The 24,811-nt window shown below is 47.9% G+C and overlaps 9 protein-coding genes across 9 annotated transcripts; 4 read left to right on the top strand and 5 right to left on the bottom strand.

Moving 5' to 3' along the window:
- Positions 1-298: 298 nt before the first annotated feature.
- Positions 299-1,800, bottom strand: EDB93DRAFT_1240627 (Six-hairpin glycosidase-like protein; the record flags this gene model as incomplete). Its single annotated transcript, XM_041451784.1, has 7 exons — positions 299-619; positions 674-813; positions 892-1,094; positions 1,142-1,209; positions 1,260-1,324; positions 1,378-1,610; positions 1,661-1,800. The coding sequence occupies 7 exons, from the start codon at positions 1,798-1,800 to the stop codon at positions 299-301; spliced, it is 1,170 nt and encodes a 389-aa protein (XP_041307514.1).
- A 1,217-nt stretch (positions 1,801-3,017) lies between these two features.
- On the bottom strand, positions 3,018-4,767 carry EDB93DRAFT_411799 (tRNA-splicing endonuclease subunit sen54 N-term-domain-containing protein). Its single transcript, XM_041456291.1, has 6 exons — positions 4,590-4,767; positions 4,390-4,542; positions 4,020-4,341; positions 3,735-3,969; positions 3,502-3,682; positions 3,018-3,451 (listed from the first exon to the last, which is right to left on the bottom strand). The coding sequence occupies exons 1-6, from the start codon at positions 4,700-4,702 to the stop codon at positions 3,109-3,111; spliced, it is 1,347 nt and encodes a 448-aa protein (XP_041307513.1). The 5' UTR covers positions 4,703-4,767; the 3' UTR covers positions 3,018-3,108.
- Positions 4,768-4,843: 76 nt separating this feature from the next.
- Positions 4,844-5,899, top strand: EDB93DRAFT_1147016 (mitochondrial carrier domain-containing protein). Its single transcript, XM_041449513.1, has 5 exons — positions 4,844-4,895; positions 4,956-5,112; positions 5,166-5,269; positions 5,325-5,486; positions 5,548-5,899. The coding sequence occupies exons 1-5, from the start codon at positions 4,854-4,856 to the stop codon at positions 5,755-5,757; spliced, it is 675 nt and encodes a 224-aa protein (XP_041307512.1). The 5' UTR covers positions 4,844-4,853; the 3' UTR covers positions 5,758-5,899.
- Positions 5,900-6,054: 155 nt separating this feature from the next.
- Positions 6,055-7,675, bottom strand: EDB93DRAFT_1250542 (TATA box binding protein associated factor-domain-containing protein; the record flags this gene model as incomplete). The annotated part of the gene is made up of 4 exons (XM_041453027.1): positions 6,055-6,237; positions 6,288-7,406; positions 7,457-7,552; positions 7,607-7,675. The coding sequence occupies 4 exons, from the start codon at positions 7,673-7,675 to the stop codon at positions 6,055-6,057; spliced, it is 1,467 nt and encodes a 488-aa protein (XP_041307511.1).
- A 118-nt stretch (positions 7,676-7,793) lies between these two features.
- On the top strand, positions 7,794-9,399 carry EDB93DRAFT_1147002 (Alpha/Beta hydrolase protein). The gene is made up of 3 exons (XM_041449512.1): positions 7,794-8,181; positions 8,270-8,574; positions 8,634-9,399. The coding sequence occupies exons 1-3, from the start codon at positions 7,968-7,970 to the stop codon at positions 9,204-9,206; spliced, it is 1,092 nt and encodes a 363-aa protein (XP_041307510.1). The 5' UTR covers positions 7,794-7,967; the 3' UTR covers positions 9,207-9,399.
- A 594-nt stretch (positions 9,400-9,993) lies between these two features.
- EDB93DRAFT_1147000 (uncharacterized protein) lies at positions 9,994-12,238 on the bottom strand (the record flags this gene model as incomplete). The annotated part of the gene is made up of 12 exons (XM_041449511.1): positions 9,994-10,314; positions 10,369-10,460; positions 10,510-10,704; positions 10,754-10,995; positions 11,053-11,073; positions 11,126-11,167; positions 11,224-11,307; positions 11,357-11,460; positions 11,559-11,846; positions 11,889-11,975; positions 12,040-12,096; positions 12,168-12,238. The coding sequence occupies 12 exons, from the start codon at positions 12,236-12,238 to the stop codon at positions 9,996-9,998; spliced, it is 1,602 nt and encodes a 533-aa protein (XP_041307509.1).
- A 1,073-nt stretch (positions 12,239-13,311) lies between these two features.
- On the bottom strand, positions 13,312-15,694 carry EDB93DRAFT_411674 (class II aaRS and biotin synthetase). Its single transcript, XM_041456290.1, has 5 exons — positions 14,552-15,694; positions 14,340-14,497; positions 14,017-14,283; positions 13,743-13,944; positions 13,312-13,672 (listed from the first exon to the last, which is right to left on the bottom strand). Exons 1-5 carry the CDS (start codon positions 15,658-15,660, stop codon positions 13,492-13,494), a joined length of 1,917 nt encoding a protein of 638 aa, XP_041307508.1. The 5' UTR covers positions 15,661-15,694; the 3' UTR covers positions 13,312-13,491.
- A 264-nt stretch (positions 15,695-15,958) lies between these two features.
- EDB93DRAFT_1085496 (uncharacterized protein) lies at positions 15,959-17,701 on the top strand (the record flags this gene model as incomplete). The annotated part of the gene is made up of 3 exons (XM_041445915.1): positions 15,959-16,420; positions 16,476-17,192; positions 17,243-17,701. 3 exons carry the CDS (start codon positions 15,959-15,961, stop codon positions 17,699-17,701), a joined length of 1,638 nt encoding a protein of 545 aa, XP_041307507.1.
- A 1,529-nt stretch (positions 17,702-19,230) lies between these two features.
- Positions 19,231-23,134, top strand: EDB93DRAFT_411404 (Sodium/hydrogen exchanger family-domain-containing protein). Its single transcript, XM_041456289.1, has 9 exons — positions 19,231-19,673; positions 19,723-19,779; positions 19,837-19,869; positions 19,917-19,965; positions 20,032-20,234; positions 20,285-20,576; positions 20,627-21,115; positions 21,173-21,738; positions 21,791-23,134. The coding sequence occupies exons 1-9, from the start codon at positions 19,659-19,661 to the stop codon at positions 22,643-22,645; spliced, it is 2,559 nt and encodes an 852-aa protein (XP_041307506.1). The 5' UTR covers positions 19,231-19,658; the 3' UTR covers positions 22,646-23,134.
- Positions 23,135-24,811: the final 1,677 nt, after the last annotated feature.

The raw sequence follows: 24,811 nt of genomic DNA, 5'->3' as shown, positions 1-24,811 counted from the left end.
AAAGCTGAGAGTGCGAGTGAGGAGGCGTGAAGGAAGACGAACTCGACAGTGTGGAGGAATGAAAAACGAATAAAGGAGAGAATCAGCGCTGTCGCTCAGCTGGACTCGTGGTGCCGGGACATTCGTGATGCCGGGACATTCTGGCGAGCCGCATGACCCGGCACCATTATAATACCGGCGTGTATGTAGGGAGAATTTTTTTGGCCTAGCGTTATCCAAATGGATGGCTGTAAATGAGCGTGGCAGACAATGAGGGAAATGAGGGATAGCCCGAAAACAAAAGAATTTGCTCGCGCTATCAAACACCAATCCAGTCTCTCCAAGCCGAAAGCATCATCAGTCCGAATGCTTGCGATTCTGTACTGAGCAATCCTGTTTCATTCCAATATGGAAAGGGATCTGGCAAGGGATTCGCAATTGGCTGCATGATACCGAGGTTCGTGATATTGCCCACAACGGCATCTCGTATTTTCGTAGCCACATGCGTGTAGTTTGTGCCGAATTCCTGGGGGAATAGGTGTGCGACCCGATATGCCACCGAGGCTAGTGCAGCCGAAGAGGCTGCGTCAGAAAAGGACGGACCCCCGGTGATATAGTTCGGGATCAAATCGTCTGATCTCTGTCGGGATCATGATGTTAACCGCGAAGGGAGCCAGAAAAGATTCGTCCTTACCAGGGCAGCAAACTCGCCGTCCAGAATTTCCTTAATCCACGAGATAAGACAAGTAATCTGTGACGTCATCCTTGCAGAGTGCTCAGACTTTTGAATCGTCACAGCAACGCGCAGCATGCCAAGTGCTGCCCACGCATTACCTGCATAAATTCCGTGTGATCGTGAGTTGCTTGTTGCGTTTATGCGGAATCTGAACCAAGGCCCATGAGAGTACTCACCAGTTCCCCAGATACCTTCATCTATCCACGTTCCATTATCGTCGGAGTAAATATGTCCCCAGAGTTTTCCAGTGGGACCGTCTAGAATCAGAGCATCACGGTACAACCGGCATTGATCATATGCGATCTGGAGAAGAGTTGCATTATTGGTGACTGCCCCAAAGTATGCAATGAAGGGGAACCCCATATAGACACCATCTGCCCTCACGTTGAGTATTTCGAGATATATCTGAAATAGTAAACATAGAACCAATATTGACGCGTGTCGATACGATGGGAAATAGCTCCAGTAGAGGTACGAGGAGCTACGTTGAGTATCTAGCGGTCACCGATCAGTCCGAGAAGCCGGAAGTAACTGCGGAACACACGAAATTTAGTTGGGCCTTAGCCGCGTTCAGCCAATAGTCTTGCCGAGATCCATCGGTCAAACTGCCTGTCTCAGCAGTTCAAAAATTGAAAATTCCGGCACAACAAAGTGATATTTACCCAACAGGACTGCAGAGCCGGCGGAGGCACCATCTAACGCAGCACCATCTAGTGCATCACCAATTTCCTGACTGAGGCGACCGTCAGGACTTTGCCGTACAGCAGCGCTATACGCCAGCTGCAGAGTCGAGAGGGGGAATGTTCCATCAGAAACGAATGGGGAAGATCCGAAGACGGAGTACTTTGGGTCGTCGAATTCGAGTATGGCGCCTGCTGCGGTTCCTTGCTCCCAACTAAATCTGAGCATGATGCAATTGATTTGAGTCATCATACGGTGACTTACCTAGTCCTGATAGAAGCCAGCATGGCCGATCGTATGTTACCTGCCACCCGTAGTTTGCTCTGGTACAGTGATGCATCGGAAGAAGGTGCTGCATATGCACCAAGGCATACTGAGACGGACCATATACTGATTGCCAGCATGGTCTGATACATCATGAAGCAAAGGTAGAGAAGGAGAATGTAAAATTGCGACTTAAGTAGGGATCCATCATCGACAGAATGAAAATATACTTTGAATTTCGATTTCGGGATATCTACCATATGGTCTTGATGATTGTAAATGAGTTACGCTGACTCGGGGTGTGTTCACCTAAGATCTCCCAAATAAATGTTGGAAATTACAACAACCGTCGCGGAGGCCGCTAGCGCTTGTGGGTGCCCTCTCGCAGTTGTTGGTATTGCAAATTTTGAAGGGAGATTGAAGGATGGATGAAATTAGTCCGAAGAATATGATGCGTTATACACGGGCACATAAATATAGATGAATATGTCATACTGACGCAACAATCGTAGCGAGGTTGCTAGTTCGGTTCAGTTCGAATTGAGAGGCCGTCCGATCTGAGACGTCTCGTTCAGGACAGGCAAAAAAGTAGCGACTTGTCAGTACTAGTACTAGTAACTTACTCAGTAAACACTTACTTCAGTGGGATCTAGTATGGGACTCCGACATCGCGTGTAAAGTTATGTGTTGTCACGGTAAGTCCCCGGCTCCGTCTTCCGCAGCGAAATTTGCAGATCAGCGCCTACACCACACGAGATATGTTCTGTACTATTCCACCAGACATCGATTATTACTGAAATGGGTTTGCGTGGTCTTGTTTCAGCTGAGAGCTCGGAATGGAATGAAGAAAGCACCAACTTTCACACAGTGCTGAGGCCAGCCGATGTCATTTTCCAAAGAAACAAAAAACCAGGCAACAACATATATGTTATAAGTGTGTAAGCAGATACACAAGGTATTGTAGCGTACGCACTGGGGTAAATACTGTTCTGACCGCTCGACTGTCCGAGAAGATGATAGCACAACTGAAGCTTTAGGCATTTATGTGAATTATGGTTTCGAGGTGCGTTGGTCTCGAAACAACAATACACACAAATGCTGCTGGAGTTCCTGGCCGACTATCCGGAAGGGTTGCCGCGAGTACACATGAGCTGGCAGCGGGGAGATAGGTTCAAACGGTTGTCTCACTATTATCCACTATTATCCAGATTCAGCTACTCCATCGTCCATGGCGGAAGGGAACACCAGTTCCCGACTTCTCTATAGCCCTGCAAACGACACTCAACCGGAGTACTTTGAATCCGTATGCTAAGACGTGAAATTCCGGGCTGTTTGGAGCGGCTGACCCGATCAAAGTCCTACAATAGTCTGTCACCTGTATACATGATATTGTACATAAGCGTGTACTTTTTCGTGGCGAAAAGACCAGAGCTCGAGCGCCAGAGATGTTAAAGAGTCGGCCATTCTTCAAAAGCGCCTTGACTGAATCGAAAGAAACTGATGTTGCCCGAGTCTACAGCCGCGATAACTATGTTCTTTTTTCCAGCCTTGAGTGCTGCAAATGGATGCGGCCGTGGTTGAGATGACATAGGCTGTGGGGTTGATGATGGAAACAACCACGAGAGAATATATCTGAATGTTGATGTGTGGACGGACGATGCGCCTGCTGCAGGGGATGATTGATTTACTGGAGGTGCTCCGCGCTTTCGTGGGAGAGGCGGTGGGATTTCCGGAAGAACACTGAATAGCTCCGTCAATTCGTACAGAGAGGGCACAAAAGCGGTTCGCGCGCTGTTACGCAAAGTTCAGCTGGTATGCCTCAACAATAAGCATGGTCATACTTGATAACGACAATTTGGAAATCGGGTTGTGGGGGAGCACTTTTACGGAAGTTGGTCGAGGGCTTGTACATGTTGTAGAATATCTTGTATGGGGACGAGGGAGCAACAGGAGTCGTACGACTTGAATAAGGTGCGACGGAGTGACCTGCAGGTATGACTCGCAAAGACTTGAAGACCTTGCCTAGACACAAACTCGTCATTGAAGGGGTCGAGCGGAATAGAGTTGTTCCGACCATATGATTTATCATGATGTATCCACCGACTTATCCTGAGAGGTCTCCACCAACTAGACGGCCCTCTCCAAAATCTCAGAATACTCGTCGTAAACAGCGAAAAAATCGATAATAATGTTCGGCAGATTGATGGAGGTGCTTCACTCCTTGGGCGAGGTGGGGGTACTGGATAACCAGGACTTGGCGGATCTGTGCGGGTGACAACATACCCTAAGCGCCTCAAGTATGCAAAGACCTATGAACGACAGTGAGTATTGTTGGTGAAAAACCTCTGGTTTCAATCACCTGATATTTTTCAAGTGTCAGGTCTTCCTTCCCAATGATTTCTGCAAAAGCCTGTTGAACAGACATCGGAGCACCTTCAATGTCATCCAAGCCAGTCAAATCTACTGGGATATCCTTCCAGCAGAACAAAGCGCCTCTTTCAATTAGATAGAGCGCCTCTTCAGGAAGTAACTCTAGTCTTTTCTGCAGCTTCGTTGAGCCGCCATCAACCGATGTGGGCCGTGCTGCTGAATGACCCATGACAGAAAAGTGAATACCTTTGGCAACGGTGACATGAACGCGAGATATTTGGGGGAACCAGATACCATAGCTAGCAGATTTACTATGCGGTGGATCAATATCTATTGATGCAAGTAAAACATGAAAATACCTAGATATAGCACGATCAGCTTTGAGGGCGTCGAACATCGCAGCGCGTGCTCGGTCCAACACATGGACTTGAAGACCCGAACCCCCTCCTGGAGCGGGCTCAAAATCTTTTTCTCCGCGTTTTGGGATCACCGGACGCACGGTGCCAATCTTTCTGCTGCGCTTAGTATAATACATGCATGTATGATGCTCAGAACTCACGGTAGCTTTGTCCAATCCAAACCTCCATCTTCATCCCCCGAAGATTCTTCTTCAGCTGGATCCAAATTTACTGTCGCAAGCTGAGGTCGCGGCTTTTCTAGTGCATCATCCATGTCAGTAATTTTTAATAGCAGAAACTAGCGAACTAGAAATCGTCAAGTCATATCCATGACTCAGCAGATGGAGACTACAATTACGTAATTTTTAAGACAAGTCACACAAAAATGCTAGTTTGGCGAAAGAGTTTCGGAGTGGACCGTGATCATGGCAGCGGAACGGAAACCGACATTCTTCCAGTCTCTCGTTGTGCGCAAAGTTCCTTGCAAGATGAAAATGTGTTCTGTGCCAACTTGATATCCCTCATAGGCTGGCGGATTGGCAGGAACAGCGGTCGACATACTGTTCTTCCCGATAGACACCGTCAAGACCCGTCTGCAGTCTGCGCAGGGATTCGTCAAGGCTGGCGGTTTTCGCGGGATTTACAAAGGTGTGGGTAGTGTGGTTGTTGGAAGCGCCCCAGGAGGTATGCATGGAATAGGCTGTCAGGTCATGGTCGTTCTGATGTGGAGATCACAGCTGCTGCATTCTTCTCTACGTATGAAGCCATGAAGCACTCGATTCCTCTTCATGACCAACTTGCACCTGTGAACCATATGCTGTCAGCGTCTGTGGGAGAAATGGCAAGTTCTTGACTTGCAACATTTATCTTCCGGAAATGAATATTTTCTGAGTCAGGCTGCTTGTTTGATACGCGTTCCTACAGAAGTCATCAAGACCAGGACCCAAACATTAATGTATGGTGCTTCGACATCTTCGTTCAAAGCTGCAACGCTTGTCCTGGAACATGACGGCATTCGAGGATTCTATCGTGGTTTTTGGACTACTATCATGCGCGAGGTAACGATCGAATTCTCACCCTGTATGAATGCTCAACTAATCTAGTGCTTATACTTCTAAGATACCCTTTACATCACTTCAATTCCCGCTATATGAGTTTCTCAAACATCGATTATCGATATATGTGGACCGAAAACCCCTATATGCACACGAGGCTGCTGTCTGTGGAAGCATAGCCGGAGGGACTGCAGCAGCACTAACAACGCCGCTCGATGTCCTTAAAACACGCGTCATGCTTGATCTTAGAGTAGGTCTCTGTTGGGAATCCTGATGACATATCTAAGGCGTATCTAGGACCCTTCGAAGCAGCAAGTGCCAAGTCTTCCTATGCGACTTCGGCAGATCTACGTGCAAGAGGGCGCAAAGGCTCTTTTTGCAGGTGTAGTGCCAAGAACGATGTGGATATCAGCAGGAGGAGCTGTCTTTCTCGGCGTCTATGAATGGGCCGTCCATGGTTTTATGAGCGCCTGAGCGAGAACAAACCTACGACTAATTGCGCCTACTCGTCAGTTGTTCAACGTGTCATTTGTTTACAACGGACAGCAAGATTAATAGTAATAGACTAGAGTTAACTTTGCTGTTTTATGCTACCTAAAATACCCAATGCCCAGCTTTTATCACCATAAAGCTTCTCGGCGAAGAAATTGCCTAAAACATCCTGCAACTGCCCTATAGTCACAGTATCCCCATCGTCCATTGCATCGAATGACTCAGGCATGTCCGATGCGGGATGTAGAACATGCAAAGCAGTCTGTTGGATACTGAACACGCAGGATCACGCGGAATAAAAGGAATACTGACCATAACGGAATCGACGAGGGGGCCAGTCTCCCCTGGTGTGCATTCACTTCCCACAACTTTCACTCCGCCACCCTCTACGAGTCCCTTCCTTACCGCCTCCTTTCCAATCCCCACCAGGCCGCGGATGGCACCTTCTCGTGTTCCCTTGGACTTGTCTGAAGAAATGAGAGCAACAAGGAGTGTTTTCATAATTCGTGGTGAAAGGGATGGATAAGTCGTGGAATGTTGGGTAAGCAGACGGGATAACGTCTGAGCAGCGGACGTGCGCAAGTGGGTGGCATGTGATGGTGGAAGCGTAGAATGAAGAAGAGCTTGAGAGGATAGCTGGTAATAATTGATGGAGCTGTAAAATATCATTTTACTGAACTGTGTCGGGTTTGGGATATCACTCACATAAGGCTCGATGAAAAGCGTATTGTTCTCGAGAATAGCGCTAACGACATCTAATAAAACCTCCAACGATCGACCATCCGCTTCAGTTTGAGCACCCTCCTTTAACGCAGTCACGACACTCTCTCCAACCCAGCGAATAAGGTAAGGCAAGAGCGCTTGTAATCCAGCATCATTGCGCAAACTCGCAAGGGCCGCTGTTCGCTTAGTAGAGTCGGCAGTAGGTGGCAATAATGACGCCGTAAGCCGCGTATAATACAGCTGCAGTTCTCGTGATAGCACTTGTTTGACCAGCTGCTGCTGCTGCTGTTGCTGCTTCTTGACAGCAGATCGGCTTTCTGATGGCGGGGTCAATGGGAATGCGCCATTTACTTGGGGGGGTGACTTTGTAATTTCTTGATCGACGTCCTTCGGTATTGCCGGCGGATTTTCAGGAATGAGAGGCTGAACGCCTTCAACTGCAAGCCAGTGAGCGGTCCAACTGACGCCTTTTGGCAGCGTAATTTTCTCCTCTCGAAGCACGCGATCAAAGTCGATCTCTTCGTCCTCCACGAAGTAGACAGGGCCTACATTAGCCGCATTCGGAAATGGCAGAGCGCGTCTGAATACAGGAGGGTTGTGTGGATTGTGACCATAGAGAGGTTCGATATTCAAAACTCGAAGGGCCTGGTCAATGTCTGAAGCTGTGATGGTAGTTCGTCGGGCATGACGCATGAATCGCGAAGCTTCCTAATGTTTCCTTAGCTTTTGACAAGTGCATTTAGACGTAAACAACGCACCTCTATGACCTGATGAATGCGGTACTCGACATCACTAGCGAGTGAAGATGCTACTGTTTCGGATAAGTTGGCTATGCCTAACGATTCGGCGACGTCCTGCAAATGTCGGCTTCATCTCGTCGCATAAATTGACACTGTTGTAATGCATACTCTGACCGAGTCTGACTTATATATCCCCGTTTGATGTGTCTGGATAGCTTTCGCTTTCGGTTTGCTCATCGTGATGTTGATGCCCACTCCTCCAGGAGTTCAGCCTGACAGGCAGTGATTGTTGAGTCACGTGCACCTCAAGCCAAACTTCACACGGACTTTGCCAAATTGCCTCTGAATTATGCATAGAGTATCACCAGCACCAGTGATCAACCACTTGTACTATCATAACTGCCCCCATTTTACCCTCGCACTCGGAAACTGCTCTGCTGTGTCACGCGCACCTGAGGTCTTTGTATAAATAATAACCCATTTCCTCAGCACTCAGATCTCACTGCTCAGAACAGCCTGAGAATCAGTAATGCCAGAAAGCCAATGCGACGTTGACAGTCCTTTGACCTTTAGTTATAAAGAGGTCGACGGAATACGCATCTTTCTCGACGTCTACCTTCCATCAGATGACGTTGACCAACAATCCACCCGACAGATTGAGTATAACCCAGCAGTCGTCTACTTCCACGGAGGGGGTCTCACCGTAGGAAATAGACGAAGTTGGTTCCCTACTTGGCTGAAAAGTCAGTTTTAGCCTTGCTTCAAGTCCGACCCCGCTGTCTTTCCCCATGATGACTGCAATGACACCCATGTACTAATGTGATCCCCAAGGCCGGTTGTCTGCACGCGGTATAATATTCATCAGTGTAGATTATCGTCTTATTCCTCCAGGGACTGGACATAATGTGCTTGCCGATGCGAAGGACGCCATCGCTTTTGTCGCGGGAGATTTGAATGTTCAGATTGATCGGGAGCTGGCCGGTCTTGGCTCTGGCTCACGTTTCCGCATCGATCCCACGTCGATCGGTGTAGCTGGAACTAGCGCGGGCGGGTTCTGTGCGTATCTATGCGCTATTTATGCAGTCCCGAAACCGAAAGTAGTTCTCAGCCTATATGGTATGGGAGGCGATTTTCTGGTACGCCCCATCTTCTCGCCTCCGAAAGATCCTGATCATATTAATAATACGTATTTCAGACAGACCAATATCTCGCTCCCAAGATGCAATCTTTCTTCCGGGGGAGAGAAATGCTAGATCCCGCACAGTTCTCTGAATATATATATCCGTTCAACAATCTCCAAAGCACTTCAGACTCTCCACTCGTATACCATCCACAGTCATATCACATCCCGGGATATCCTGCGAACCCACGAATGCTAATCTTGCGCTTATACCTACAGCTTGGGGTCGCCTTGGACTATATCACCGGTCAGCATGAACCAAGTCTCAGTGTTATGTTACGCAAGGCTATTCATACTGAAGATCCCTTCGACGAGGCACTCATTTCTGATCACAAGACTATTTTCCCTCAGTTCAACGTCACGTCGGATTGGCCGGCAACTTACCTCATCCGTGGAACCAGCGACACGGCTGTCCTCGTGCAAGAGTCTCGTAATTTACACTCTTTAATTTTGAAGGCTGGCGTAGAGGTCGTATTGGAGGAACTACCAGGTCGAGAGCATTCGTTCGATTATGAACCAAACGCAGAGCTGGAAAACGAAAGATCATTCGATGACATTGTTCAGTTTCTTTATCGCCACCTCAATTAGAAACAGTACTCAATTTGATGGATAAAGGACTGACTAGTGCTAAGTCTTATTCTTGGCGGTTAGATAGATCATAGATCCAACACAATACCAAGTACAGTATTTAGTAGGCTTCCTCAGCCTGAAGTGCTCGTCATCATTACATACATACTGCATTGGTTGGGACGTTACAAAATTCACCCGTGTTTCACAGTCATGGTTCAGACCTTTCCCCCTCAAAATTCATCTTGTCTCATTCAGTTCCGAACGCGAGGTTGCGTTCACGCCTGAAATCTGAGTATAACTTTTGCATCATGTTCCAAGCACACGTTAATTTTGTCCGTGAAGGATGACAGGAACATCAGTAAAACCTGGGTCGGAATGATCTCAGTACTCAGGCCTTCTAAAATAACACCTGCCAATTTGGAACCATTCAATTTAAAGAGCGCAGGAGTAGGGGCCAGCTAGAATAGATTTTGTGGCCGAGCTGTAGGTGATTCTTCACAGGGGAGTCTGGCCATCTGCGGACTCATGCAGAGTGTTTGTCCTGCAGACACTTCAGGCTAAGTTCAATCACTGAAACTTGTAATGTCATGGTAAGAATTCCTCGGTGTTTTCTAACCAGGAACACAATTCGAAAGTTGATAGACTCCTTGGAAGGATTCCCTGAGTTGTGGTCTGGAATTGGTTACTTGATCCATGAGTCACACTGTCCAGCAATATAATTCACTAAGGGAGATATACAACAATGCTAGAGGGGGTTCAACGATAATAGCTGTAACTGTGAGGATCGTCCGACTCGGAAGGGAACAATCAACATGTCTTGAGACCTGTCTCCATGTCCCCATCACCCTGCTTGCCTGCGCACTGCACTAGGTCGTTCCGGGCCGGCTTCCGCAATTGCTTGCACGCAGCCGGAATGAATCCTGTGATCTGTCGACCTATCATTCTCCAACTCGAGACCTCGGGTGGGTCCACAACTTTCTCCTCCTTATCTCGTGGTCCAGCAGTATACAAAGATCCAAACACCGATAACGAAAGCAAGGATATCGCAACTGCAACAGGAGTGCGAGTCTGGACATCTGTTTTATTGAAAGTAGTCTCGAAAACTGCAATCGAAAACAAAATAAGGCTAGCGGGTATGATGAATACCAGGTATTGATGAATCAGAGCAAAACATTCTCACCTCCACATCAGCAAGATATATGGCAGGCTGCAGATAACAGCAAGCCTCTCAGGACCATACCGTTCGCTGAGGATCCGCTTCAAGACTATGATCTACGATCATTATGAGCAGTTTTAAGAAGAAATCATGTCAGCCTCTTACCGCTCTCAGAGGAGTATCAGCACCCTTTGCGCGGTATTGTTTGAAAATAATAAGACCGATTATGATACTTCCAATGCTGCAGATGACGGAGCAATATATGACAATCTGTACCGCCGACCTTGAGCCATCCGCACCCCTCGAGTCTACACTTCCAATCGCCAAAAAGCCTATGCTCGTGCTAAGCAGGACAGTTGCCTGATATATAGTTGAGCTGTGTAAACGATGGCGACTCCGTAAATCGTACCAGCAGATTGGAATCGCGGATGCTGATATCCACCTTATCCACAAACTTCCTCCACCGCGCAAGTGAGAAATTGTCTCGAAAGCTGTGTAACTCCTCTGCGTAGACTTCCGCAGACTTCAGCATTAATGGAGACAAAAGCGCCATCAGCATAGAGCGTTGGTAAGGTTCCGAATTTGACTCAGAGTACTCGATGTCGAAATAGTCGTCGTTTTGACCATATGAACTTCGTAAAATGCCGATGTCTGGTGCATCAGCGAGAACTCAGCAGAACGATCGATAGCAACAAATGAGACACGAACGATATAGCATCATGAATTTCGCTGCACCATTGTATGGGTCAACGAAGGGAGTCGAGATTGTGTAAATCCGTACCTATCGTCCAAGCTGAGCGCCCATCCATGCTCTTGCCCAGAGCTAAGTTCCAGCCAGTTGAGCATCAACAAACGAGTATAGTTCTAATAGTCGCGTACGTTCGATATTATTCGCAAGTTCTAACATGGTTGAAACATTTTCTGCAGTATAGGGCGATGTTGAGAATCTCGAAGTCAGACGATCTATTTCGAGTCGTCATCGAAGGTATCTGACACCAAGCAACGCGAATACCTGTAGATACTTGAACTAGAATGCTCTTGAGTTCACGAATGACAACCTCTGTGACGTTGAGGGTATTCGGAAACAGTTCGCAATGCTTCCTGTTCGAAGTCGCACTGCTCGATAGTTTGACGAGTTGTCGATTACTTACCAGTACTGGGTTTCAGCGCCTAAAAGACAGGGTGATTCGTACGCATGCCCACCGAGCATGAACTTGAGCTTACATCTAGAAGATGATTCCATAGGTCCGTCGCATTCCTCTGATAAGCAAGCAAGGTTGAAATCTTCTAGCCAAAAGACTCGCTTGTGAGTATGAGAAGCAAAATAATACCCGAAGGTGGGCCTTTGGCCCGAGTCTACGCCGTCAACAAATGGGATTAAGTCCAAAACAATGGTCATCTCGGAATCGGCATCGGGAGGAGCCCTCTCCTTCAAATTGCGAAGTAGCTGGGTGATGACGCCATGTAGCGCGCTCATTTCATTGTTCATATTGCTGCAAACTCTGTTTTTTTTTTTTTTTTGGTTAGCATGCAAATTCACACACGTCGCGCTCACCATCTCCTCGTGAAAGTAGTAAGAGCCAAAATCCGGATGTCGTATCCTGGTCCAGCCAGTGGTGAGTCCAGACAGTCTACACAATGCGCATGGAACATGCTAGATTAGAATAAAGGATTGGTGTCGACCGATGATCTTACTGATCATCCTGAACAGCGACTGGGAGTGCTCTCTGAAGATGAGAGTGATTTGCTAGACTGTGATAGAGGGCATCAATCTCATGGGAGGGTGTCACTGGCAGTGAATACTGCAACAATGGACCACTAACGCTGGACTTCTTTTCCTTCGTATAGCGGATGGTGCCAACGGTCGAAACGAGTATTCAGGTGGAGAAGCCATTGACGGTATGTAGTGATATCGGTCCCAGTGATCCAGAGTAGCAAAGCTTAGACCTTAGTCCACGATGCGTGTTTTCGACGTGTAGTTTGGATGCGGTTAAAACGTGGACATAGAATGGAAGAGTTCATGGTAGACCCTGTAATCATTATTCGGACCTCCAGCAAACTTCAAAGAACCAGCTCACGTCATTCACCACGAAAAGATCAGACTCCGATGGGAGTCAACACCTCGAGTCAACTTCAGCTCAATCAATTTATCCGAATCGCACACTATGTACATTGTACATAATACCAGTGGTGCAGGGCTAGTCAGAAGTGTCGCGCAATGATATAATAGGGCGTGTTCGGATCACCTGGACCATACCTGGGAAATTTTTTCATGATAATGGCCGGGAGATGTATCATGATTATAATATGGATGATACATGTAAGTCTGAGCTAGCTCGCAATGTTCACTCGTTGACATTTTCTACTAGTAGATTTATATACATACATCACAAGTTGGTCTTATGCATTGGGGACATCAAAATATTTCCGGTATTGATACTCAGGCTGGCTGTAGCAACATCAAAGGTGTGTGATATCGAGGTGCGTTCAACTCGAGCTCATACATGCATCTAGATCTTACTTTATTTTTCGATGATATATAAGCGAATCCTGCAATCACAGTCTCGACAGAACGAACTGGCATGATGCGAACGTCTACAGATTGGATGAGAGGACACCGTGTGTATGGGATTGAAGCGGTGCTCGTTGGTCCACAGGAAGCAGGTCGAGTTCAAGTCGGGTCAGGACCATCCCGCACAGGATATAACCAAGCCAGGAATGGTGGCCGATAGAAAGGGATTAGAGAGTGCCCACTGTAGTGCAATGCACGCCTGTCACGGTCGTTAAGGGTGACACATTCCCATGTTATGCACCACACGCTTCAACTCTGTAGCATAAACTCAACGTATCTACTATCCTTCAACATGACAGGCTCTTCTTGCCCACGCCTGCTACGCTGGGCTAGGAAGGTCAGGGCTGGATCCAGTAACAGAACTACGTGATTCAGTAGTCCGCTTGTCAACTGCGATCATGTGGCGAAAAAAAAAATTCTGCTCAGCAGGGTCGATCCAAGTATGTTGTGTGAGGACGATATGAACTGCCAGGATTGATCTCAACTACAAAGTGTGTGAAACGAGTTGGGCGTCATTTGTATACCAGTGTGATCAATGATTTTAAAGCAGTTCTGTACGTTGTTGATCTTCCTTCCTACCTGTTCTTTGTCGATATCAATCCCTTCATCATATCAAAGCTATTCCCATCAGGTTGTAAATCGATAAACTCTCCACCACCCATCGGCACAGTACGCAACAACCCATGATCGGGAGTGATACCAACGATGCGAACACTTTGGTGCGGAGTCCGGTTCGTTAGTGTGACGAGCTGGTCTCTGTCCGAACCACAAGCATGATCAGTGAACGGTAAACATTGCATTGACAGAAAGCAAGATAAAGACATACGAATGTAACCATGATCGGAGGTATTGATCCATGAACGGGTGAAAGCCTTGTTCCTCATTCTGCAAAAACGAATTCCATATGCGCTCAAAGGAGGTGAGAACTGCTGCTGCCACGCGTTCTACGGAGAGCCCTGGGGTAGGTGTAGATGCGAGTTGGGCAAGTGAGGCTATGGGCGGTGCATTTAGGACGTTGAGGCCGCTTCCTGTTGTTTTTGTTGATGGATCAAAAGTGAGCTTTCATGTCACTAGAGCCAAAAAAGGAGGAGGTACAGTACCGATTACTATATCTGCTACACCACCGCCAAAACTCGTGTTTATCAGTACCCCGCCAATTTTCCGTGGTTCCGGTTTTGACTTTGAATCTGATATAGGGCTGTTTTGGGAAGACGGGAAGAGACCATAAATGTCATTAGGCCACTTCAGACGGACTTTGTGGGCCCATTCAGAGGTGGGGTTTAGGACGTGACATGCATCGATGATTGCTAATGCATAGAGGTATTGAATGAATACGAGGTTGGAGGGGAGGATTGTTGGGCCTGGTACTGCGTAATATCAGTTTTCAGATATCAGATAGTTAAACACAATTAGATAATATTACCTGACGAAGACCCTTTGAGCCCGATACGAATCTTGAGTGACATCTGCAAGCACCCTGCAGGAGAAAGCCACGTATTACCGCCTCTGCCGCGTCCTGCCAATTGTACTGTAGCGAGGGAGACGATGGGAGAGGGAAGTGCGCGGAGGAAAGATGGGTTTCTGCTCAGAGGGTGTCAGTAGGCGATATGGTGGACGTGATTGGGCAAGACGCACTTGTCAAACATTGTTTGTGTGCTGGAGACTGCTTCGCCGTATATGAGTGCTTCGCCGATGCGCCAGGAATCTTGGTTTGTACCTTGGCTGGTATATTTGATTCTAGAGCGGAATTCGTTTATGGCGCAGAAGAAGGCCGATGGTGAGAATTGTGGGGTGTACATTCGTTCATCCTCAGAAGTGAGGGGCCTTGAAGGTACAAGTACGTGTTTGACTTTCGGGTTTGAGAGGAAATTTTGTGGAATGAGTTCGAGTATGGGGTGACCTGTGTTTCTATCTTCGGAAGGGAAGGATGGGAAGTGGAAGTGGAAATTGTCATTGGCATCTTCGAACACAAATGACTCCCCCTTGGGTTGTGATTCATCGCTGACAACTGACCCAAGATTTAAATGGTCGAGCAGTGCCTCTACGACACGATGCTGCACCTGCCACGAATCCGGACGAGCGAGAAGAAACTGGGGCAGAATGTGAGGCTCAAGACTAGGATCAGCTCTCTGCGAGGCGAGGCGCAGACCAAGTGCAGATAGCGATTGTGACAGCAGGATATCGGGAAGGGGAGGGGCACAATTCCACATTGCGACAAGGCCGTTTTGAGATAAGATGCCAGCAGGCACATTTCCCTCTACATAACGACCGAGGATGCGTACTTCGAGGTCCAAAGGACACATGGGTAATCTGGATACAGATACCGCGGTCTCGTTTATCAGTACATCCGCGTTTGTTCCGGTAGCAGTTGAGAAGGAGATGTAGAGGGACGCGCTTCCATCAGCGACTCTGAGTATAGTCGTGTCCTTTACTATGCCCAGACCAAGACCCGCAGATAGCGATCCAAAGTCATGACTCGGACTAAATAGAGTACCTTTTCTGACGCCAACACCAAACGCTAATATCCTACCTCCGGACTCGATATATTTAAGGACAGCTGTATGATCTGTAGGAGGGGAGAGGAGTAAGAGGAGGGCACAAGAGGTGTGCCATGGATATTCTTGTACGGATAGTTGAGAATGTGTTAGCAGCTGTGGTAGATAATGCGGTTTGAGTATTGAAGCAAGCGTTTGAACGAGAGAAGGGGCAGCTGGGTGGGCGCTGGGATACACTAGTACGTTCATTTCATTCTCAGGGGAGCTCAGAGGCGGAGAATAGGCTATTGTAGCAAAACCCAAATTACTATTTCTGGCAAAAATAGAGGTCGCAGGCAGGACTCCAGCCACTCTACCAAGACCTTCAACCCTCGTCGTCTCAACATTGGATTTCTTCACTTGGAGCTCAATTATGAGTCTCTCATCATTTCTACTCGGAGGGAAAACTACGAGCAACCAAAAAGTTATTGATACGGAATTAGATGCCCTCTTTCACACTCAGGTGCGTCATGACTTTCATGTTTTTTGCGCTGGTCCACATTGAATTATGTCGGCTCGTAAGGTTCAAGATAATGTCAATATCGCAGCATCCAGTGACAAAAAGCGTAAATCGGAGGTAGAGCAGAGGCGTGATTTGAAAAAGCACAAGTCCGCACCCAAAGAGTCGCAACAACACGATTCCCCTCCTCCAAAACGCGCCAAGCTGCGGAAGAACAAGAAAGAAAAGGTCGACAACAGAGATGTAGAAGCTGAAGAAAAATTAAACACGATTTCAGCCCTGGAGAGCAGTAGTGCCGAACACCGAGGGGCTGAACCTGCCGACAATTCTGACTCCGAGGAGGAAAGTGGGCCATCTACGCTCGTACACGAGTCGCTGCTAGGTGCGAAGTCCAATCAACGCGCGTCCGCGCGCAAGGAGAAATTCGCTCCGTCAGATGAGTCCGAGGAGCAGCGCAACTTGCGTACGATCTTCGTGGGCAACCTCTTGTCCGAGGTCGCTCAGAAGCGAGTGAGTCGTTGAATATTAGCTAATACTGGCACCACACATACTGAATATGTGACAGCCTTTGCAGAAACAACTTCATAGGCACATTCTATCCCTCGTTCCTACCGCAAAAATCGAATCCACAAGATTCCGCTCCGTTGCATTTCAAAACCCTACCAGTAAACTTCCCGATGACGACGCGAAAGAACAGAGCGGCACACGGCAACGCGACCGAGATCGAGCATCGTCGTGGCGCAAAACTAATCCCGCAGCGGATGAGCCAAATAACGACAAGAAGTTTCTTACTCCAAGTCAGAAAAAAAAAGTTGCATTTATCAATCATGAACTTCACCCTAGTGCTGATTCGGTTAATGCATACGTCGTCTTCGCATATCCCTCTCCTGCGAAAGAGCGGCCTTCAAATTTGCCTCCCCCTGCGCCAGTCATGGACCCACACGAGGCAGCTCGTCTAGCTGTCGAGAAGTGCAACGGGACAGTTTTCATGGACCGCACGATTCGTGTCGATTCTTTGGGTAGACCTGCAGATAGCATTGGAAAGCAAAGTGCTCTCTCGGGCACTTTTGCGGGAGACCCAAAGTCGTCGGTTTTCGTAGGTAACCTTGACTTTGCGAGCAAAGAGGAAGATCTGCGGGTTTTCTTCGAAAGTCTTATCACTGCCGAACGCGGACCCCCTAATCAAGCTTTAGATACACCCAAGAATTGGGTTTCACGAGTGAGAATTGTGCGGGATAAGGAGACTCAACTTGGGAAGGGCTTCGCATATGTGCAATTTACGGTCAGTATTTGATCGTCACTTGTAGGCGACGTTCTGAAGTTCGTTTCCAGGATCGCGTTTGCGTTGACGAAATTCTTGCGATGGAAGAGCAGAAACTTAAATTTGCAAAGCGTAAATTACGCGTTCAACGCTGCAAAATACTCCCCAAGGGCTCTACGACTGACAAAGCTGCCACTTCAAAGACTCCAAGCACCAGTAATAGTGCAGGTGCAGCGCCACCCATGGCTATACCAAAAGGCGATCCCTCTCTGGGTGAAAAATTAGCGACCCTCTCCAAAGAGGAGCGGAAGCAGATCAAAGCAGCAGACACTGACCGGCTGGCGCGGAGGATAGCGAAGAAGAAAGCGAGAATAGCGCTTGCGAAGCAAGGTGTGCCTGTGCGTGGCAAGGAGAAGGATAGGGAACGAGCGAGGAAGACGGGTGCTGTCAAGAAGGCCACTGTCGCGCCTCGTAAACAGAGCAGGATCCGGAGTGAGAAGAGTATATCAAAACGAAATATGAAGAAATGATATGCCTTTGTCCTCCAAGGGAAGACTGCTATATCTCATTTCGTTAAGCTCGAGTATGCGTTTGATTTTGGGTTGTTAACTTTCTCAACTTTGGCGTCATGGAGCTAGCTGTTCCCAAAACCTATGATCGAATCGAACATCTTGATGATCTTTGTCACGGAATTATTAACCAACGTCGCAATTGCATACGCCCAGTGGAGTGGTGTTTGTCACTTTACACCCACAGAACTGCAGGTTTTTAACTCGCCGTAACTCACAGGAGCACCGCTCTTCAGGAAGCCAGGCCTGCGGACGAAGATGGTGAAAAGGCATGTTGACTTGGTCATATCTCTGCGGATACCTCCTGTCTATTGAGCTCTGATCTCGACAGTGGCGCATGGACGATTCAGGTCAAGAGTCCAGCCCTCAAGGACTCATTTCAATGACCCTCACCCAATGGCATATTCCCATCCCTGCGAAATTTACTTAGGGCATGAGGAACGGTGTAACAGAAAATTCTGGAAAGAGTAGTGGTTCTCGTTATGGTGTATATGGAATATAAGAAGCAGAAACCCAATGGCAATATGAATGCACGAAAGGATGCCGCAGTAGGGTTTACCCCTTTCTCAATGATGTGCAAACAGATGAACGCGCCGCAGGAACTCTAAATGAAACTCACTTGCATAGTGATAGTAGGTATGGAGCGGGAACACCTGGTGATAACCGCCATAATAGGATAAAAAGCATTCGGCTGATAAGTCAATGATAAGCTCTCCGCTGCTTGCCGTCCGGCGTCTTCACAATGAACCCCATATTCATAAGCAGCTCCATTTCGACAGACAGTTACGTTAAGACTGCCGCCACCGGTAATTATCGGGACGAAGTAACATGCAATCGCAGAGCGTTTTATGTAAAGAACCAAGTGGGGCCAAGGCGAATCCTCGAACAGCCTCACGACGAGGTGGAGAATTTAGCCTAGTGCGGATAAGTGAATGTCAGGTGAGTAAGATAGTCCCTGAGTCAGGGAATGACGCTTGCTGGGCGTACTTGGCGATGAGGGTGTGCTCGTATAGGGACCTGGGACCTCCGAAAGACCGAAATATATACGATCGCCAAACTTGAAATAGAGAGTCAGCTGCAAATTCTTAATGTCTAAAGCGCCACCTGCCAATTATTGTAAGGAGAGTTCAAAGCCCATCTGGAGGAGCAAGTGGCCCTTTGGAGGCACGAACTATGCGTGGTCTGAGTAATAGGTCTGGAAAATCCGAACGAGTGATAGCCGTTGACAGGGGACTCTGGAACGTCAAACGGTGAGGTCACGGCTGTCGAGCGTGCAACGATGTTACCCAAAATATACGTAGGTGGAGTGGAGATGAGTTCCCATTCCTAGATTTTCAAGTTAAGTTTATGAGAGAAAAAATTGACCCACATCATGATAGTGAACTTGGCAGCAGTCCCGTGAGTGTAGGAAGCTGGTGTTCCCACATGGCTCCCATGATTGCGAGTTAAATGTAGCATGGCTGATCTGTACTACCCAGGATCCGATTGGCGGGATAATCTATCTTGATGAACGGATGTAAAGGGTCGAGGGGTGGTGACCTGAGCGTTGCTGAGCCGAAAATTAAACAGGGACATCAGCATTGAACATGCGACATGCGACACCTGCCAACATCATGTCCCGCACCGAGCGTTGCTACTATAAAAGGTGGAATGGTTTTCATGGCAGGTGACAGGCCGCGTCTTGGCTTTCAACTCTTACTTGGCGAGGCTGACATAACCGGATTAAAGATTCGGTGTATTAGTACCACCCCGACTTGCCGCGTTCCACATTCCTCTATCTTCCTGTATCTTAACTCAGCCAACGGCTTGTGACCAACACACCACCTTTTACGAACCCCCAGTGGGCACAGTCAGTACCCAGTTGCACGCGTTATTATCCAGCTTCCCGGTTGAGCACTATTCTTCGGCACCGCACGTCATGCTATTCCGGCCGGTAAGTCACTGTTCCCGCACCCGACTGCAGCGCTCATTGATCTTCACAGCTCGCATTAACCATACCACATATTGCCTACGCATGTCTCGGAGGTTTTGTCGTTGTGGTCAGTACAGCGCGCTCTGTCCACTTTTGCAGTATCTCATTGTGATATTCATTGCAGTTTGGCATGTTCTCTTTGTTCATTCGAGAAAAGGTAATATAATTCATGAAAATATCAACCTTCATACTCATTGTGTATAGCTTTACATTGGCGAGGCATGCTGGGCTTTTCTTTTTGGTGTCATCATCGGTGAGCTCGGCGGATCATGCTTCTAAAGTTTTTTTAATCACGTTGCCTTAACATCCTTATTTTTAGGTCCTTATGGTGCCGGCATATTTGATCCTCGCAGCTGGGGCGGTGACACTACTACCGAGGATACCGTGAATGAAATCACACTTGAGTTCACTCGCGTTGTCCTCGCAATCGGAGTCTTCGCAATCGGAGTCGAGCTGCCAAAAGCTTATATGAAGCGTCACTGGAAAAGTTTATTATATCTCCTATTTCCCGTGATGACATGGGTGGGTGACATAATGAGCATGTCTTTGATCCGTTCTCTAACCATCACCAGGGTTGGTTTGTGTCGGCAGGCTTGATTTATGCATTGATACCTGACCTCACGTTCTTGTCAAGCCTTGCTGTCGCTGCATGCTTGACCCCAACGGACCCGATCCTTGCTGCTGCAGTCGTTGGCGGCAAATATGCCGACAAGCACGTCCCTGCTCATCTTCGTCATCTCCTTGCAGCGGAAAGCGGTTGCAACGATGGAGCAGCGTATCCCTTCCTGTACATCGCATTGTATCTCATATTGGACTCAAATACTGGTCGTGCAGTTGAAGATTGGTTCCTTCTTCTCTGGCTCTGTAAGATCAAAGATTCAGTGACAGTTCCTCGACTGATTTCGTCATAACAGATCAAGTCATTTTAGGTGTGGCGGTGGGCGCCTTGATAGGATGGGGCTTCCGACACCTTATGAAATTCTGCCAGCGTAATGACTTCGTCGATCGGCAGTCCTACGTTGCACAGTACATATCCTTGGCTTTGCTCACCATCGGTATCATGACTATCCTGGGTTCCGATGATCTTCTGGCAGCGTTCTCTTGCGGAACAGCATTTGCTTGGGACGGTTTCTTCAACCGCCAAACAGAGGAATCAGTGTTCAGTTCCGTCATCGACTTATTATTCAATGTCGCTGCTTTTGTTTATGTCGGCGCCTGGATGCCGTTTGATAGTTTCAGCAACGAGACCGTTTCACTCAGCGTGTGGAGGCTCATCGTTATTGCCATTTTGGTGTTGATATTAAAAAGGTTGCCAGTTATGATTGGGCTCTACAAGTTCATACCTGACGTAAAGACCTTCCGGGAAGCCGTCTTCAGCGGCCATTTCGGTCCCATAGGCATTGGTGTGTAGTGATCTCACATCCCTCAATCATACTGATGTGACATGCGTTACTATTCAGGTGCCATATATATTTCTACGTTAGCAGCCCAGCAGCTACCCAAACCTAGCAATCCTCCGGCCAACCAGACTGAAGTTCTGGCACTTGCCATTCAACCCATCGTTGCATTCATGGTACTCTGCAGCGTCGCTATTCATGGTCTGTCCATCCCATTCTCACTCCTAGGCCGCCGCGTGCATTCAGTTGGGTCTCGAACGTGGTCCCGCCATGCCACATCAAATGTACCCGACTGGGCAACGCATACGCGGCACATTACGCGTGCGGAAGATGTTATCATTAACCGTGACCCTGCTGGACTTGAGCGCGGTGAGGGCGGACTGACGGAAGAGGAAAAGTCTGGGTTGGAGAGCAAGCGTGCGAGCACGGTCACTGCGTCGCCGCTGTCGCCCGATGAGATAGAAGAAATAGGCGAGACCAGCAGTGCGGAGACGCGCGCGGAAGCTGATCCTGGAAAGGATGAGGAAGAGATGAAGGAGGAGATACCTCCTGATGGAAAGGAAACGACTGCGGAGTGGAAGGAAGGTCCGCATAAAATTATAGAGCGACGAGGTGGTCCTGGCGAAGAGGTGCGCGTGGATTGATTGACAATACTGATTGTTACATTAACGTCATTTACAGGTTGACGTGGAAGTCATTTATAACGCATTCAAGCCTTCTGAACGAGTCGTGCACTCCCGGTTCTCTGTAGGAGAAAGTGGCGCCTTACAAGCAGGTCGCGCGTATCTTCGCAAGTTACATCATGCGCCCGAAGATATACATTCGGGACCTGCCAGTGAACATGCCCAAGAAAATGTTAAGCATGATATACATGCATTAGAATCAAAAGCCCCAGAAGTATTTAAAGCGGGTGGCTCAAGTGATGAAAACACGGGCGCACCTGCTGAAGGTGACGAAGACGAAGAAGGATGGGCCTCAGACAAAAGTGGAGATGGCGATGGACCTACGTGCTTGTCTGGGGAGCTGCCTGGCGATCACAGGAAGCGTTCAAGATCATGGAAAACGAAGAGCGGAACTCATCTTGCTGCTGCTAGAAGTGTCAGGAATCAACGACGAAGACAATCAACGGGGGATGCCGGCACGTTCTCGAGCCACGCTAGGCAGCTTCTGGAGCAGGACCCACCGTTTGCCTTCACGACTGAGCCGGGTGAGATCGCATCATTTGAGGATGAGGACCAACGTGGGAGAAGCCATGCACCTCACCGCCAGGGATCAGGGCACACTTACCGTCGCTCCATCCAGCACCGACGGTTGGAGTCTCTAAAGACCAGCGAACATAATTCGCGTGATGTCTCACCTACTCGGTCGGTCCGGTTCGTCGATGAAGAACCCCGAAGTGGTACCACTACTCCTAGGATGACACTTGATCAGACGCCCCAGGGCAGTTGTAGCGAACCATCTACCACTGATGACTCGGAGTTGAGAGGGAAGGTCACATTTGGCCCCACTCAGATGAGGCGCCCGTCTGAAGATTAACATATTGTATATATTTCTTTTGGTGCGTTTTTTAATTGTCTAGTATGGCGACGAAATCACTTGGATATCACTTTCGCATCACACCACATGCACTCTCATAACTTGACGTCAATGTAGCATTAATTAATGATTTGAACATGATGTATAGATATCATCTCTAAATTACCATTGTATATGAAGGAGTTTCTGACATGACTACACGATAAACTTGATGAGGAGTAGCTACGCCACGTATTATACCGGTGACTTCCAAGAACCCAAAGACGGAGCAACAAAGACAACTCGAGGGTTACGATCAACGCCACCTATCTCGAAGCTGAACTCCGTTAATATGCTCCACAATGGCGCGTAATCCGGACGTAAACCCCGTCCTCATGAAATCCATACCCAAGCCACGCTCTCGCGAACAGGATACTGCCACGGCCCCGAGTGTTCGGCATTGCCTTCTGAGCAGTAATCGCCTACAAATAGGGGGATGTGCCTATGTTGATGTATGGGTAATGGGCATGAAGACGTAATGAAACGCACCTTGGTATCGAGGACGAAGCGAATCGTGGAGCAGTTTAAGCGACGTCTGTTGGTGGGTCTAGAATAACCAATACTGAACCGTGAAGACCCTCTGGCAGATGCTGCAACTCAGTCACGAAGTCTCAGAGACGCCGTTCATTAGTACCATTGAAGATGACGGTGCCGCTGTTCTGCATGTCGATGTGACAGGAGAGGTCAAGTGTAACCTTCCTTGGGAAATATCGCATTAACGCGCTTGCGACTAGAGTACATGACCCTAATCTGTAGAATTTGAAGGTGGTGTCATAAACTGTCCTATAAACAATGACCGTCAAATTCAATCTGATGTACGACGAAAGGCTTACCAAGGTCTCAGCAGAGAAGTTCATGGAGCACTATTGCAGCTATCACTGTAGACTGTAAAAACTATCAACGATAGTTGCCATATCGTTCTCATTGAAGAAAGACACGATGCAAAAAATGAACATCCCAGAAAGATGCAGAATGCATTCTCGGTCAAGGCAATCTCTTATCGAAGCCTGGATCGTCGGAAGTGGCCCAATTGTTAGAGTCGAGGCATCGTGCACAGGCATGATTGAACCTGAATGCATTATAGATCGAGTCACGGCTAAATGCGCTAGAGAAATCGGACGAAAAGACCATCACGTACGAATCCTCTGGTATCCGAACGGGTTACCATGTTACAAGTCGGAATCTAGCAAATTAGAGTGAAAATGATGCTTAGTACGTATCCCATCGACTGCATCATGATCATGATCGAGTCCTGGTCTGATTTACCTGGACGGGTATCTAATCATATTTGCGTATTCTCCAGCACGACCCTCATGAGGACTAGTATTAGCCTAATACCTATGTTCATTTAACACCTGTAATAATTTTCAAGCGCAACAGATTAGCGCGATCGTTACTAACATTCTGGCAAGTATCATGAACGCACCTGGCGAGGCATGAATTCCATGAGGCGGTTCCAGTGATAAGTTTCAATCGTTCCATATCATCAGATCTGCTCACCGTTTCAAACGTTCACTGATGCGGCAGTCGCCGTTTAGTAAGGGTTCCACCCAGACTACATCGTGATAAATTGCGGAGTTTTGATGTTATCTCATCATGTGGGAACAATTATCGGACCGTCACTGATCATGAGCGCTGAGCAAGAGCTTCCTGCCATTAATCTTCACCAAACCAGACCAGTCAGCTGGAATAGCATCCCAGGTCATGATCCGATACAAGATCTCAAGCACTACCTTTTTTATACCTTGCATATATTTTCTCTCCAAAACCAACGGCCTGGGAGTGGTGGCACACCGGAGGGTTTTGCGGTGTCGCTCGGTATCCGTACGGGATTGACAGGAATTGACACGTCTGGTCATACATATTGCTACAGCTACTAGCCTGACATCATTCACGTCCTACAACGACCCAGGTCCCATTGATCAGGAGGAGGTGATGTTGGGCTCGAGCAATTCAAGACTAATTTCAAGTTGTCGCTGGCGAGCGCTCATTCATGACACTAGCACTGCTGTAAGATGCTGTAAGCCCCACAGTACGTATTAACTATGACAATTTAGCATTTTTCTGATGGAATGGAATACACAGATACTTGTGACAACAACCGGATTCACGATCTGTTTATCTCAT

This window comes from Suillus bovinus, assembly GCF_016758785.1.
Source record: "Suillus bovinus strain UH-Sbo-P2 chromosome Unknown EDB93scaffold_29, whole genome shotgun sequence".
Lineage (NCBI taxonomy): Eukaryota > Fungi > Basidiomycota > Agaricomycetes > Boletales > Suillaceae > Suillus > Suillus bovinus.
This window is presented reverse-complemented; position numbering and strand designations above follow the sequence as displayed.

Excerpts from the sequence above, each read along its gene's own strand:
- EDB93DRAFT_411799 (XM_041456291.1), bottom strand. The coding sequence starts at position 4,702 with ATGGATGATGCACTAGAAAAGCCGCGACCTCAGCTTGCGACAGTAAAT. Across the intron at positions 3,970-4,019 it reads TGACACTTGAAAAATATCAG|GTCTTTGCATACTTGAGGCG; the intron begins GTGATTGAAACC and ends TGTCGTTCATAG. Across the intron at positions 3,452-3,501 it reads TTCCAAATTGTCGTTATCAA|CGCGCGAACCGCTTTTGTGC; the intron begins GTATGACCATGC and ends TTTGCGTAACAG.
- EDB93DRAFT_1147016 (XM_041449513.1), top strand. The coding sequence starts at position 4,854 with ATGGCAGCGGAACGGAAACCGACATTCTTCCAGTCTCTCGTT. Across the intron at positions 4,896-4,955 it reads CATTCTTCCAGTCTCTCGTT|GCTGGCGGATTGGCAGGAAC; the intron begins GTGCGCAAAGTT and ends TATCCCTCATAG. Across the intron at positions 5,487-5,547 it reads GGACTACTATCATGCGCGAG|ATACCCTTTACATCACTTCA; the intron begins GTAACGATCGAA and ends TATACTTCTAAG.
- EDB93DRAFT_1147002 (XM_041449512.1), top strand. The coding sequence starts at position 7,968 with ATGCCAGAAAGCCAATGCGACGTTGACAGTCCTTTGACCTTTAGTTAT. Across the intron at positions 8,182-8,269 it reads GTTCCCTACTTGGCTGAAAA|GCCGGTTGTCTGCACGCGGT; the intron begins GTCAGTTTTAGC and ends GTGATCCCCAAG. Across the intron at positions 8,575-8,633 it reads GTATGGGAGGCGATTTTCTG|ACAGACCAATATCTCGCTCC; the intron begins GTACGCCCCATC and ends TACGTATTTCAG.
- EDB93DRAFT_411674 (XM_041456290.1), bottom strand. The coding sequence starts at position 15,660 with ATGAACGTACTAGTGTATCCCAGCGCCCACCCAGCTGCCCCTTCTCTC. Across the intron at positions 14,498-14,551 it reads ACACAAACAATGTTTGACAA|AAACCCATCTTTCCTCCGCG; the intron begins GTGCGTCTTGCC and ends CCCTCTGAGCAG. Across the intron at positions 13,673-13,742 it reads CTCCGATCATGGTTACATTC|AGACCAGCTCGTCACACTAA; the intron begins GTATGTCTTTAT and ends TGGTTCGGACAG.
- EDB93DRAFT_411404 (XM_041456289.1), top strand. Across the intron at positions 20,235-20,284 it reads TATTTCCCGTGATGACATGG|GGTTGGTTTGTGTCGGCAGG; the intron begins GTGGGTGACATA and ends AACCATCACCAG. Across the intron at positions 20,577-20,626 it reads GTTCCTTCTTCTCTGGCTCT|ATCAAGTCATTTTAGGTGTG; the intron begins GTAAGATCAAAG and ends TCGTCATAACAG.